Source organism: Desmodus rotundus, chromosome 12, assembly GCF_022682495.2.
Source record: "Desmodus rotundus isolate HL8 chromosome 12, HLdesRot8A.1, whole genome shotgun sequence".
NCBI classification, from domain to species: Eukaryota; Metazoa; Chordata; class Mammalia; order Chiroptera; family Phyllostomidae; genus Desmodus; species Desmodus rotundus.
Genome location: NC_071398.1, coordinates 45,301,092 through 45,315,414, shown reverse-complemented (window position 1 = coordinate 45,315,414; position 14,323 = coordinate 45,301,092). Strand labels below are relative to the sequence as shown.

Genomic DNA, 14,323 nt, shown 5'->3' with positions numbered 1-14,323 from the left:
AGGAGGGCTGGGATACTGGTGTCGTCGGGCAAAGCAGCCCCCAGAGTTTGCCACTTACTTTCTTGTTCTGCCCCCTGTCCCATCAGGCAGCAGTAGAGTTCTGTCGACTTTTCATTTGTATGGCTTGCAAATCACCCGAGGGTTACTGAAGTTCGTCCTGGGAAATTAAAATTCGCCTGTGTCTGGCGCTAACCGGGGCCTTTGAATTCCTATCCCGCTAAGCCGTCTGGCTTCTGCACAGCTCCCGATGACAACGCAGAACTCCAATCGCATTACAAGTGCTGGAGGAATTCACACGAGTTTCTGGAAGGACACTTTGTCATTGATGCGTCACGGCTGTTCTCTTGAGCTGCTTATGGTTTCCAGGCCTGGCTTTGCCTGCTTTTTATAGCAGATGGTGAGGAAAGAGGCTCTTCGGAGTCACAGGGTCCAAGTTCGAGGTCTGCCCCATAGTGTGGTTTGAGGCAAGCGTCCTGATCCCTCTGTTTCCTGAGCTGTGAAACGTGAGTCAGCGTCCTCGGGGCCCCGGAGGGATCAGTGGGTATGGAGTTATCGCAAGGCCCGAGACTGAGGAAGAGCGGGGGCCAAGCTGGCTTTGCAAGTTGCATCCATCAGCTTTGGCTGAGCGATGTGCAGTAACAAGCGAGCCTCAGATCTCAGGGACCTTACAGCAGTGAAATATCACTCCCGTCGCACGTGCACCCTTAGTAGGGTGGCGGCACCTCTCTCCGTGTGTCCGCTCCTTTCTGGGACCGGGGACAAGAGCCGCAGTGGCTCTTAAAGCTTCTGCTCCCCCGTGGATGATGTTGGGTCGGCACCTTTGCGCTCTAATTGTGTCCCCTGTGAGTCTCTTTTCCGGAAGCTTTTGAGTATGTATGTTTCGAGGTGAGGGGCATCTAATGCCAGCCCTGGTTGAGAACCCCCGGGTGTGCTCCCCAAGGCCAAGGGCGGCGTCATTATGGCATCCTCAGTACTCTCGTGCTGGACGCATAGTGGGCGCTTCATACATGCCTTTTCCACCAGGCTGCTCCTCGAATGAACGAATGGGTTTGTTTTATGTCTGCAGCTTCATTTAATAAATACTTACCGGGCCTCCTACTGTGTGCCGTGCCCTGTGCAGGCACAGGGGGCACAACAGGCAAACATCTGTGTGTGGGGCGGGGCGGCGTACAGTAAACACCCAAATACATAGACATGCGATACTTGATATTAAAGTATTTTTGTAGTTAAAAGTTTTGCACTATGGAATTTTTTTTTTTTAAGATTTAATGTATGTATTTTTAGAGAGGGCAAGGAAAGGAGATAGGAAAACATCAGTGTGTGGTTGCCTCTCACGTGCCCCCTACTGGGGACCTGGCCCACAACCCAGGCATGTGCCCTGACTGGGAATCGAACTGGCGACCCTTTGGTTTGCAAGTCGGAGCTCAGTTCACTGAGCCACAGGAGCCAGGACCTTTCTTTTTCTTTTTTTTTTTTTTAAGGGAGAGGGGAAGGTTGCGGGGGAGAGGGAGAGAGAGAGAAACATCGATTGCCTGCCTTTTGCCTTGACCAGGGATCAAACCTGCAACCCAGGCATGTGCCCTGATCAGGAATCGAACCAGTGACCTTTTGCTTTGTGGGAGGAGCGCAACCAGATGAGCCACACCAGCCCGGCTTTTCCTCCATTCCCACCGACCAGTACTGTCCAGGGAACTTCTGCCCCTGTGGACGTGTTTGGCCTCTGTACCCTCCCCTGCTGCTGCCACCAGCCAACCTGTGGCTGTTATTGAGCCCTTGGAATGTCACTTATGTGACAACTCAATGCTTAATTTCACTAACGTTTTCATAGAAATATCTGTATTTAAACTCTAATGCTCCTAATTGTCCTTTTTTTCCATTTTTAAATTGTGGCGCAATACCCACAGACATAAAATTTACAAAACTTACCGTGTCGGGCATTTTACAGTGTGCAGTTCAGTGGCACTAAGGACAGTCACGATGTTGTGCAACCGTCACCACTGTCCACCCCCAGAGTCTTTGCATTATGCAGAACCGAAACGGCACGCATGAACGTGACTCGCCAAGCCCCCTTCCCGGCCACGCCCCTGGCAGGCTCTATTCTACTTCCTCTCTGTGCATGTGTGTACCTCAGAAGTAGAATTGCATAGCATTTGTCTCTTTGTAACTGGCTCGTCTCGCTTAGCTGTGTTGAGTCGCTGTTAGAATCTCCTCAAATAGCGCTCCGCCCTCTGAGTGCCACATGTGGTTCCCCGTTAGTCTGCTGACAGCGCTTGGGCTGTCTCCGCGCCTTGAATGTTATGACTAAGCCACTGTGAACACGGCACACACACATGTCTCCTCGAGACCCTGCTTCCAACCCTTTTGGATGGACACCCAGAAGTGGAATCGCTGGATCATGTGCTGGTTCTATTTTTAAATTTTTGAGGAACCGCCAAGCCGCCGTTCTGCACGGCAGCTGCACCATTTCGTGTTCCCACTGACAGTGCACAAGGGTTCCAAGGGTTCCAATCTCTCCTCATCCTCGTCCACCCTCGGGATTTTCTGTTCATGGATAGTGGCCATCCGACCGAACGGGTGTGAGTGGTGTCTGTGTTGGGTTTTTTTTTTTTTTTTAAGATTTTATTTATTTACTTTTAGAGAGAGGGGAAGGGAGGGAGAAGGAGAGGGAGAGAAACATGCACCCCCTACTGGGGACCTGACCTGCAACCCGGGCATGGGCCCTGACAGGGAATCGAACTGGAGACCCTTTGGTTCACAGGCCGGTGCTTAATCCACTGAGCCATACCAGCCAGTGCTTAATCCACTGAGCCATACCAGCCAGGGTTGCATTTCCCTAATGATTAGTGATGTTGATCATATTTTCACGTGCTTATGGCTGCTTGTGTATCTCCTTTGGACAAATGTCTGTTGAAGTCCTTTGCCCTAATTCTTTTAGTTAACTTGAGCTAAATAGGACATAGTCATGTGTGGCTAGTGGCTTCCGTCTCGGGCAGCGTAGGTCTGTGTACCCCCCCCTGCACACCCACAGCTGGACTATTTTGCAGTAGATCACAGACATTCTATCATTTTCAGGATATTTCAGGATGTATTTCTAAAATATAGGGACGCTAAAGGGGGGAAAAAAAGAACTTGGTATCATTGTTACACCTAGAATTTCTTTTCTAAATCCTCACCCGAGGATATGTGTATTGATTTAAGAGAGAGGAACACTGAGGTGAGAGAGAAACATCGATAGGCTGCCTCCCATACACGCCCAGACCAGGGATCGAACCCGCAACCTGTGGATGTGCCCTGACTGGGGATTGAACCTGCAACCCTTTGGTGTACAGAACAGCACTTCAACCAGCTGAGCCACCCCACCTGGCCAGGGCTACACCTAGAATCTTAATCATAATTCCTCAGTATCAGCAAATATCTAGGCACCTCAAATTCTCTTTTTCAACAGCTGTGTGCTTAGAGGCTCCCTCTGCCCGCTGTTTGAGAGCTACAGGATGCCTGCTAAGCCCCGAGCCACGCGGGGGGCAGGCACATGTCTTCCGTGTGTGTGGCCCCTACGTTCCCCATAACTGCTGCGTTTAGCCTTGATGATCCCATCTGAGAAATGGGGGCAATGGTGGGGTTGGATGGATTCGAGACTCGGTGCCCAGCAGTCTCAATCAGACCGTGTGCCTCGCCCACGGCTGATGTGTATGACATATAAACCCTCCAGGTAGCAAATCTGGGGCCTGGGGCTTCTGTCCTCGAGACTGGGCTGTTGGCCAGAAAGCTGTGGGCGCGGCCAGAGTGCATGATATTCACCGTGGCAGTTAAAACGATTGCAGGCATACCTGCCTTTATGGCACTTCACAGATACTGCGTTTTGGTTACAAATTGAAGGCGAGGCCTCCGCGAGCAAAAAGACTATGACTCCCGTGCTTTATCGCGATACTTCTTTGCGGGGTTCTGGAGCTACACCCGCAGTATCTCTGCGGTGCGCCTGTGTAACGCGTGTGTGCCACTTACAAACTGCGTTATACAGATTTAACAGTGTTCACATAAAGTGATCTCACGGGGGACGTGATGTTGTCTGCATTTTCCAGAGGGGCACGAAGGCACAGGCGGGCCACGTAACTTGTCACTGGGCACGCCATTGGTGAGTGGCCTTGCCGGGATGGGAACCCAGGCCTCCTCTGGTCCACACACCACCCGACCCGGCTCTCCAGCAAAGCTCAGGGAGACACAAGGCCGGCGGTGCACGCACAGCAGCCTTGTAGAAGCCGGCCGCTTTGAGTCTGGGCCCTTAGTTAAAAAGGCCGCAGCTCTGGCCCCCCTCCTGCTGTCTGACAGCCTGGGTCAGGGTGCGGCCTGAAGTCAGCATGAGACCACGTGCAGAGGAGACTCGGGGGCAGAGGGCAGAAGCTGGAGGCCTCTGCACCTCTGACCTTTTCTCGTTTACTGGCACTCACAAAATACTAATATCCAGACCAATAGCATCCATATCAGCACCTGTGCTGAGAGCCCCGTCCTCCACTGCCATGGGAGAGGTGTGGCCTAGGTCCCGCTGTTTTACACGTGGGGGCACTGAGGCCCAGAGAGGAGCAGTCAGTGGCCCTAGGTCACCCAGCCTGTGGGTGGTGGAGCAGGGACTTTAACACCCTCCTCCCCAACACCAACCCCAGAACTGGCACCCCATGCTGGACCTGTCAGCATCAACCCAGTGGGAGACAGATGCCACCCTGGGCACCCAAATCTCAGAGGAGCCCAGGCCTGCTAAACAGCAACATAGTGTTCTCTTTATTATGGAAAGTCTCAAAAACACTCAGAGTAACTAGACCGTATGCCGAAGTCCCCAGCTGCCTTCCACCCAGCTGTCAACCGGTCACTGCTCTTCATGCCTCATCTCTCCTTCCACCTGCTACTGCCTTTTAAAAAAAAATATTTATTTATTTCTAGAGAGAAGGGAAGGGAAGGGAGAAAGAAAAACAAACAATGCGTGTTTGCCTCTTGTGTGCCCCTGTAGGGGGCGGGGAACCTGACCCACAACCCAGGCATGGGAATTGAACCCTCAACCCTTTGGTTTCGCAGGCCTGCGCTCAATCCACTGAGCCACGCCATCCACGGCTGTTTGTTAGTTCTTAAAGGTGATGTTTACATGTGTTGTGGTGCTCAAATTGGAGCTTTCAGGCCCCCAACACCTCATCCTGGTGTGGGTCAGTTCCCTGCCCTGGCGTGTGTCTCTGATGTCCCGCCTGGGATCAGAAGTTCTGGAGGAGACGCCTGGCCACACCCAAGGCCCGGGTGGGGGTAGGGGGGAGTGTCCAGGAACCCTGGGAGCTGTGCCTTCCTCCAGGCCAGGGCCGGGCACCTGGAATCTAGGTGGGACATGGTGGCGTCTTGTGACAGCGGCTTTCTAGATAGATCTTTCTGGGGTAGGAGGAGGGGAAGCCGGCCCACACCCTTGTTCCTCTCTTTATCTCTTTTTTATCCCTTGGAATCTGACCATCCCGGGTTTTCCTGAAATGAAAACAGAAGCCCGCAGGAGCAGGTAACTCACCTCCGGCTTATCTCCACATTTTTGCCATATTTGCTTCAGATCTTAGAAGAGAAAGAGTGCAGTGAGCATTCTCTGTGTGACGGCGGGGAAGGGACGCTGGAGCGAGCCTGCCTTGGCTCAAGCCCCAGCCTGGCCCCTGCCCGCTGAGGGATCTTGGGCACGTTGGGAACTGTTGTGAGCCTCGGTTCTCTCATCTGCAGAATGGGGCGAGTTAGAGACGGTGGAATGGGTTAGTATGTACAGGGTGCTGGAAACCAGGGCCAGCACACGGCGGGCCCGCCATCCCGGCGCCCTGCCGGCCTCATTACGGCGGCGCCGCGGCGGAGGCTTGACGGCGGCGCCCCCAGGCTCTCAACCCTCGGGCTGCGTTGCCGGTCACTGGCAGGCGTGTGCAGAGCCGTGGAGAACACAGGTACGCGCGGGCCCAGCGGAGGTCACTGTCGTGCCCCCGCACTGCGGGGCTGAAGCCTAGGGACCCTGAGATCGGGAAGGCAGGGACGCGCCTTCCGGTGTTACAGAAGCTCCGTACAGGCTCAAGTTAGAGGCCTGCCTGTCGGCTGCGCGGTGGAGGTTGATACAGCAACAGCTTCTAGTACAGAAGGTGCCCTAAAACGGGAGCGCAGAGAAACCACCGCCTGGTGGGTGCCACTGGGAGGCACTTGTGGGGACCTAGTCCCTGCATTTCCCCCAAGGGAGGTGGTTCGGTTTTCGCCCATTCAGCGCTCCCCCGCGACTTGGTAGAACCTAAGTACCACGGATAGCCAGAACTGACTGTATTCTGTTAGATCGGTGTGCTTGAACGAAGTTTCATGCTATTGCGTAGTAGGTGTGCGTATCTGCGATGTGGACTACACATTGCACATGCGGTACAGTATACTTTGTATATGGTAACGTAAGGTGGTGTTTTATGTGGTTTTAAATTTGTATTTGGCCTCTTCTTTGAACACCCGTCCCCTCTCTCCCGTTCTGCCTGTTCTTACTCCGCCCACCCCCTCTGGCTGCCCCTTTCTCCTTTCCTGGACTTTCTCGCTCACAGCCTCTGTCTCGTTCTCTCCCCACAGCTGGCCCCTGAAAGGACACTCCCCAAGTCCCCGGCTGGGGGCCCCGCGTAGACCTGGAGCGGACACCCCCTCCTTCCCTTCATGATTCGTTTGTAGCACAGGTAACCAGCGGAGGATCCCTGTGTGTCCCCGGAGGGGCTGTTCCTCAGTTCAGCTGCCTGGGCCCCCCTAGGCCCCTGGGCTGGGAGGACCATTCCTCATTGGCAGAGGCTCTCTCTCCAGCCGGGGCCCCCTGGGTCACTCGGGCCGTTCCCCTGCCTCCATGCCCACAGCAGGCTGCCTGGGCTGTCCTAGACCTGGGCTTGTTCACGTGAGGGGTGCGTGTGAGGACATACAAACACACGTGTGTACCACGAGCCCTGGGAAGCGCCTGTACTTCCCAGGCCACCGGCATGCTTCTGGCCAGAGTGCCTTTTCCGTCAGCAGCTCCTCCCACACACCGTTTGGAGGAGACCCTCCCCCAGCCCTCAGAGGTCCCCAGCCAGCTTTTTTTTGTATCACAGAGGGTTCCAGGAGCTGGGATGGCAGCCAGGGGGTCTCAGGGCTGCTCAGATAGTGCTGGTGGAGGGAGGGGCTGTGAGCCAGCTGTGCGATGCTGTATGTGTGTGGTGGGGGGAGGGGGTCTCTGACCATCACGGCATCCTCAGTGAGGTTCAGGATGTCCCCCTCCAAAAAGTGAGGGCAAGGATCCCACGGCCCTGGGCCGCACCCCTGCAGGACGGGGCAGGGTGTCTCTGTGTCCCCTGAGCACCCCTGGGAGGAGAGGGTGAGCGGGTGGAGGGGGATCATGTGTGTGGGAAGAAGGGAGAGACGGATGTTTGGATGGCAGTTTGGCGAGAGGGGCAGGTGGGAGCTGGGAGGGGTGGAGAAGCACTCGGAGCGACGGAAGGGTAGGTGGGCTGGGGGTGGACGGACAGTGCAGAGAACCTTGGCCCCTTCACCTGTAGGACGGGGCCAGCGACATGCCTCCCCGTCCCCGGGGCTGGAACAAGCTCTCCTTCGTGCAGCCCTTGGCCCGGGGCCTGGAGCTGTGTAAATGCTCAGCGCGCCTTAGGCGTCCTTGCTGTCGTCACGCTGGTGGGCTCAGCCCGGCCCCCGGGGCTCCTCTCTTCTCCCCATCTGCCCTTCCGTGAGGACCACTCTGCATCTGTCTTCAAGGGCGACCCAGAGCCTGGGCCAAGAGGCCCTCTGTGCTGCCTGCACCCCCTCCCTCCGTCTTCCATTCATTTGCCTGACGGACCCCTACCATAGCACACTCCCGGCCAGGCCCTTGGTCCGGCAGGCAGGGCAGCCTGGCAGTGAAGGGCTGGCCTCCGGGGCCTGGCTTCCGGGGCTCAGGGCCTGGCTCTGCCACCTGCCGGCTGGGAGGTGGGGAGTGAGGGTCTCCATGCCTCCATTTCCTCACCCGCACTGTGGGGGCGTCAGCGCCCACCTTGGGGGGTACTGTGAGGATGAGCTAGAGTGTGTGCTGTGCGTGACCAACGCTCGATTCGTCTGGGGTGATGTCAGCATCGCCGTTTTCAGATCCGGGGGACAGGGAGGGACGGAAGGAGGAAGAGGCAGCTGCGGCCAGTCTGGAGCCTCTGCAGGGAGGCCCCAGAGCTCCTCCCACCCCTCCCATGCCCACAGACACATGGGAACAGAGACCCTGGCCCCTCCAGGGGCCTTGACCCCGGGGAACGGTCCTCGAAGGGAGGGTCCTGGCATACTGCCGAACTCTAACCTGTCTCCCTGCCCTCCCCCCGCCCTGTCCAGTGGCGATGGATGATGAGGATGGGAGATGCTTACTGGACGTGATTTGGTGAGTAACAGGCTCCCCCCGCCCCCCCTCCCCTCCCCTCCCCTGCCCACCCCTCAGCTCCTCAGTGCCTCGTCCCTTCTGTCTTCCAGTGACCCTCAGGCCCTCAACGACTTCCTTCATGGATCCGAGAAGGTGAGTTCGTGCAGGGCTGGGGTCGTTCCCAGGGCAGGGGCTGGCGCGTCCACTGGGTCGGTAGACATCTGCCCCTTGACCCTGTGAGCCGGGCAGTGGGGTTGTGGTGGGGAGCAGGAGAGATGGCCAGTTCTTGTCCTCGCTCCATACACACTGCCTTGGCCAGCAAAGTAACTGGTCACCAATAAGGGGACAGTGGAAAGCACCACGCAGGGTAGGATGAGAAATAATGGTGTCACTTGCACAACAAAAGAGGCTTTAAAGAAAATGAAGGGGGCCCTGGCTGGTGTGGCTCAGTGGATGGAGCACCAGCCTGTGAATCAAAGGGTCACCAGTTCGATTCCCAGTCAGGGCACATGCCTGGGTTGTGGGCCAGGTCCCCAGTAGGGGGCGTGCAACAGGCAACCACACATTGATGTTTCCCTCTCTTTCTCCCTCCCGTCTCTGAAAATAAATAAATAAATAAATTTTTTTAAAAAGAAAATGAATGGGGGGTTGGAGGCAGGGGCTTCTTTAGCTAGTCAGGAAAGGGTCACTCCGAGGAGGTGACATTGAAGGTGAACCTGAAGGGTCAAAGGGAGGGGCCACAGTGCTCCGGGCAGGCCAAGAGCAGGTACAGCGGCGGGGAAAGTTGGCATGTGTGAGGAACAGAACGAAGGCTGGTGGGGCCAGACTGAAGGGGAGACTAGTAGGAGGTGAGGCTGGAAATGACAAAAGTCACCAGGTTTCACAGGGCCGGGAAGACCTAGATCGAAGAGTTTGGGTTTTATTTTGCACATGACAGGCAGCTCTGACGGGTTATTAAGTGGGGGGATGCTGTATTCGGGCCTCCCCCCCCAGAGAGAGGGACAGAGCAGGGGACAGGGGAAGTCTGTGAGCCACGAGGTGTTGAATCAGTCATCTGGGCTGTGTAACAAGCTGTCCCAACACTCAGAGATGGAGAATACCTGTAAGAGCTCAGTGAGGGTCGGGAATCGGAGCGGCTTAGTTGGGCCGCCTGGGTCAGCGTCTCTCCCGGAGTCACAGATGTCGGCCGAGGCTGGAAGACGTGTTTCCACCACAACTCATTCCCACGGTGCTGGCGGGAGGCCTCCACTCCTCACCTCGAGGACATCTCCTTGGGGCAGCTTCAGTGTCCTCCCGCCAGGGCAGCTCTTCACCCAGAGCGAGTGACCCAAGGGAGAGAGCCAGGGAGGAGCTCAGTGCCTGTTATGACCTAGTCTCCGGAGTCACACGTTGTTGCTTCTGTCAGATCAGATTCACTTGATTCACTTGATGCGAGTCTCTGAGCCATCCCACACTCACAGGGAGGGGCGGGGAGCTCTAGTTCTGGAAAGGAGACGCGTTGATTGGTGGAGAGGGGGGCGAGCACAGCGGGATGAGGGTGGCCTGGGCCCCTGGGGGCAGGCGGTGAGGAGGGGCCTGGCGCCAGCCTTGGGGTCTCTGGGAGGCAGAGTCAACTAGACTTGCTGTCAAGAAAGAGTGTGTCTAGGAGGCCTCCTGAATTCTGGCTTGAGTGGGTTGTGGTGCTGTTTTGTGCGATTGGGAATTTGGGGTGGATTCCGGAAATCCACGAGGGGCTGGTGGCTGTCCCGGTCTGGGACTCTGGAGAGAGAAACCAGCGAGGCCACCGCAGCCCTGGACAGATGCTCCCCAGGCGCTCACGTGGTGCCGGGCTCTGTCCTAGGTGCTGAAGGTACTCCTGGAAACCAGCCAGGTCTCTGGCTCCCAGAGGCAGGCGCAGCACCGAGAGCTGGGCGCCTGGGGGGTGGGTCATGCCGGATGCTTGGAGTGACTTTGTGAGAAGGGACAAAAAGTTGTTGGGAGGAGGTGGCATCTGTGACAAGCCCTGCAGGAGGCGCTACCAAAGGGATGGGGGATGAAAGACGGGCACAGCCTGGGCAAAGGATTCTCGCGCCGGGGTGGCCACAGTGTCGAGAGCACCGTGGAAGCCAGGCTGAGGCCCCCCCACCTCGTCTTTGCCTTTTTGTCCCATGTAACCCTAATTTGGTTTCTGTTCTAGAGCAGGGGCTGGCTCACTGCCCAGCTGACCTATGACCTTGGGTGGGGGCGGGTCTTGTTGCAGCTCGACAGCGATGACCTCCTGGATAACCCCGTGGAGGCCCAAAGTGCCTTCTATGAAGGTCCTGGGGTAAGTGGCCCCGGGGCCTGGGGCGGGGTCATGCCAGTCCCCGTGATGTGCTTTGCTGGGTGGAGGGCAGGGGCAGTCACCAGGAGCAGTGTGGGTGGAGGCGGGACTCTGCTGCCGGACCCCTCAACTGGACCCTGGCCTGGGGACCTTGGGGGGGGTGCTCCGCTGGTGCACAGCTGTTCTGGGGCGTTGAGGCAGATGCCAGCTCTGGCACACTACTCCCAGGAAAAGGGGGTGCAGGGGTTCTGCGGTCCCATCTTTGCTCAGCTGTTGGGGGGTGGCCTGGGGGGGGGGGAGGGCATCAACTGAGGCAGACCTCAGGCTCCATCTGGAAGGTGAAGGCAGGGTGATGATTGAGCACCTCCTGTATGCCCTGGCTGTGCTGGACCCATGACTGAATGCCAGCGTCCTCTCCTTTCTCTCTGCTGCCCCTTCTCCTCCTCCCTCCTCGCCCCCTCTTTTCTCTCCCTTCCCCTCCTCCCTCCTCTTCATCGTAACTGTCGGTTACTGGACACTTCTTGTACGCCAGGCCCTTTACAGTACTTTTCATTTAGTCTTTATAACTATAATAACATATTCTCAATAATATTTCTTCCGTAATATAAATGAGGAAGTCCAGATCCCAGCCAATGAGCGCACCTCACGTCGTTGCCTTTGTAGACCCAGCAACGGCGCTGAGCCTGCCTTCTTCCTTCAGGGTCGTTATTCTCCCGGCTGCTGTCAGTTTTCCGTGCCCCCTCGGTCCCTGCTGGGGCTGTCTGCACGCCCAGTGTGTGACGTCACTGAAAGTCACCACCCTCCCAGGAGGCTCTCCGGGGGTCAGATATCAGCGGGGATCCCATGCTGGGAGCGTGATTATTGCTCGTAGAATATTTGCTCAAGTACGCACGCCCCCATTTGTGCCCGTGTGGCCTGGACCGTGCGTGGGGAGTAGTTAAGGAAGGTCAGACTCACCGCGCCCTTGGCACAAAGTAAGGTTCAGGTGCAGGAGTGGCTGGTGCTGTTATGTTTAATAGAACCGCGGTCTTTTACCCCAAACCCTTGGTGCCAGGTATGTTTCGAATTGAGGATTTTTCTGACTCTGGAAAGGTGAGGCCGGGAGGGTGTGTGCTGCATGTCAGGGCACGCTCATTCACCTTTCCCTGGTCAGACTGAAGAGGGGTCACGTGGCGTGACAGGTTACGCCTTTCCCCAAGAGCGCCGCATTGGTTCTGGTCAGGTTTTGCTTCCAAAGCGGTATGAAAACAGTCGTGGTTTCCAGAGGCTTTGGGGCTTCGGGGTCGCGGGGAAGAATTAAGGGCCTGTGGGACTGTTCGTTAAGTGGTTTTTCTTAACGTTCTCCTGATGTGTACAGATAGGGGAAGAGGCCAGGTGAAGCAAGCTCCACAGCGAAGCCCCAGTGGAGCCAGGATTTGAACCCGGGTCCAGCCGCTTCCAGATAGAATGTTCTTTCTGACCATGCCACCCCGACCCCGAGAGTCCCCTGTTCCAGCCTTGCCCTGAGTTCGGCCCCTCACTAATCTCAGGTCTTTCCTTCCCACCTTATTTGGCCTTCAGCTCCACGTGCAAGAAGCTCCTGGCAACCACTTGAACCCGGAGCCCAGCCAGCCAGCCCCCAGCGTGGACCTAGACTTCCTGGAAGATGACATCCTGGGCTCCCCCGCGACCGGGGGTGGTGGCGGGGGCGGCGGGGGCGCAGACCAGCCCTGCGACATCCTCCAGCAGAGCCTACAAGAGGCCAACATCACCGAACAGACTCTGGAAGCCGAGGCTGAGCTGGACCTGGGCGCCTTCCAGCTGCCCACCCTGCAGCCCGCAGATGGTGGGGCAGGCTCGGCCGGTGCTGGAGGGGCTGCTGCCGTGGCCCCAGGGCCCCAGGCCCTCTTCCCTGGGGCCACAGACCTGCTGGGACTACAGGCCCCGCCCACTGTGCTGACCCACCAGGCCCTGGTGCCACCCCAGGATGTGGTCAACAAGGCCCTGAGCGTCCAGCCCTTCCTGCAGCCCGTAGGCCTGGGCAACGTGACCCTACAGCCCATCCCAGGCCTCCAGGGCCTGCCCAACGGCAGCCCTGGGAATGCCACGGCGGCCACCCTTGGCCTGGCCCCCATTCAGGTGGTGGGCCAGCCAGTCATGGCGCTCAACCCGCCCACCTCCCAGCTCCTGGCCAAGCAGGTGCCTGTCAGTGGCTATCTGGCCTCCGCGGCCGGCCCCTCAGAACCAGTGACCTTGGCGTCGGCCGGTGTGTCGCCCCAGGGGGCTGGCCTGGTCATCCAGAAGAACCTCTCAGCCGCCGTGGCCACCACACTGAACGGAAACTCGGTGTTTGGAGGAGCAGGAGCTGCCACTGCCGCCACGGGGGCGCCCTCAGGGCAGCAGCTGGCCGTGGCGCCGGGCCTCGGCACCTCTCCGCTGGTTCCAGCCCCCAACGTGATCCTGCACCGCACGCCCACGCCGATCCAGCCCAAGCCGGCCGGCGTGCTGCCCCCCAAGCTCTACCAGCTGACACCCAAGCCTTTCGCCCCCGCGGGCGCCACGCTCACCATCCAGGGCGAGGCGGGGGGGCTCCCGCAGCAGCCCAAGGCCCCGCAGAACCTGACTTTCATGGCGGCTGGCAAGGCCGGCCAGAACGTGGTGCTGTCGGGCTTCCCGGCACCCGCCCTGCAGGCGAATGTCTTCAAGCAGCCTCCGGCCACCACCACCGGGGCGGCCCCGCCTCAGCCGCCCGGGGCCCTGAGCAAGCCCATGAGCGTCCACCTCCTGAACCAGGGCAGCAGCATCGTCATCCCTGCACAGCACATGCTGCCCGGCCAGAACCAGTTCCTGCTGCCCGGCGCGTCCGCCGTCCAGCTACCCCAGTCGCTCTCCGCCCTGCCCGCCAACGTGGGTGGGCAGATCCTGGCAGCTGCCGCCGCCCCCCACGCGAGCGGCCAGCTCATCGCCAACCCCATCCTCACCAACCAGAACCTGGCGGGCCCACTGAGCCTGGGCCCCGTGCTGGCCCCTCACTCCGGGGCCCACAGCGCGGCCCACATTCTCTCGGCGGCCCCCATCCAGGTGGGCCAGCCAGCCCTCTTCCAGATGCCCGTGTCCCTGGCCGCAGGAAGCCTGCCCACGCAGAGCCAGCCGGCCCCCACCGGCCCCACTGCCACCACCGTCCTCCAGGGGGTCACTCTGCCCCCCAGCGCCGTGGCCATGCTCAACACCCCTGACGGTCTGGTGCAGCCGGCCACCCCCGCCACTGCCGGGGAGGCCGCACCTGTGCTCACAGTGCAGACGGCCCCCCAGGCACCCCCCACGGTCAGCACCCCATTGCCTTTGGGTCTCCAGCAGCCGCAGGCACAGCAGCAGCCCCCCACGCAGGCCCCCGCGCCCCAGGCTGCCAACCCGCCTCAGGCCACCACCCCCCAGCCCAGCCCGGTCCTGGCGTCCAGCCCGGAAAAGATCGTGCTGCCCCCCTCTGCCGCCGCCACGGCCATCCTCACTCAGGACTCCCTGCAGATGTTCCTGCCCCAGGTAACCAGGGCCGGATGGGGCAGGACAGGAGGGCTTTCTCTGTGGGCAGGGTGCTGAGGGACAGAGGAGAGGCAGCGAGGGCAGGGGCTCTGCTGCAGGGAGGGGCTGAGAGTAGCAGCTGAGGGGGT

At 58.7% G+C, this 14,323-nt stretch overlaps 1 protein-coding gene across 5 annotated transcripts in view; it reads left to right on the top strand.

Moving 5' to 3' along the window:
* The window catches only part of BICRA (BRD4 interacting chromatin remodeling complex associated protein), a 75,284-nt gene that overhangs the window by 45,639 nt on the left and 15,322 nt on the right, over nucleotides 1-14,323 (top strand). For 4 of the 5 annotated variants that reach the window (XM_053914673.2, XM_053914672.1, XM_053914674.2 and 1 more), the window contains 5 exons: nucleotides 6,595-6,695; nucleotides 8,350-8,395; nucleotides 8,485-8,527; nucleotides 10,614-10,679; nucleotides 12,237-14,195. In XM_053914673.2, coding sequence (XP_053770648.1) covers nucleotides 8,355-8,395; nucleotides 8,485-8,527; nucleotides 10,614-10,679; nucleotides 12,237-14,195 — 2,109 coding nt within the window. In that variant the 5' untranslated portion in view covers nucleotides 6,595-6,695; nucleotides 8,350-8,354. Of the gene's footprint in view, nucleotides 1-5,723; nucleotides 5,946-6,594; nucleotides 6,696-8,349; nucleotides 8,396-8,484; nucleotides 8,528-10,613; nucleotides 10,680-12,236; nucleotides 14,196-14,323 lie in introns of those variants that run through there. The other variant, XM_053914675.2, reaches the window with a different exon arrangement.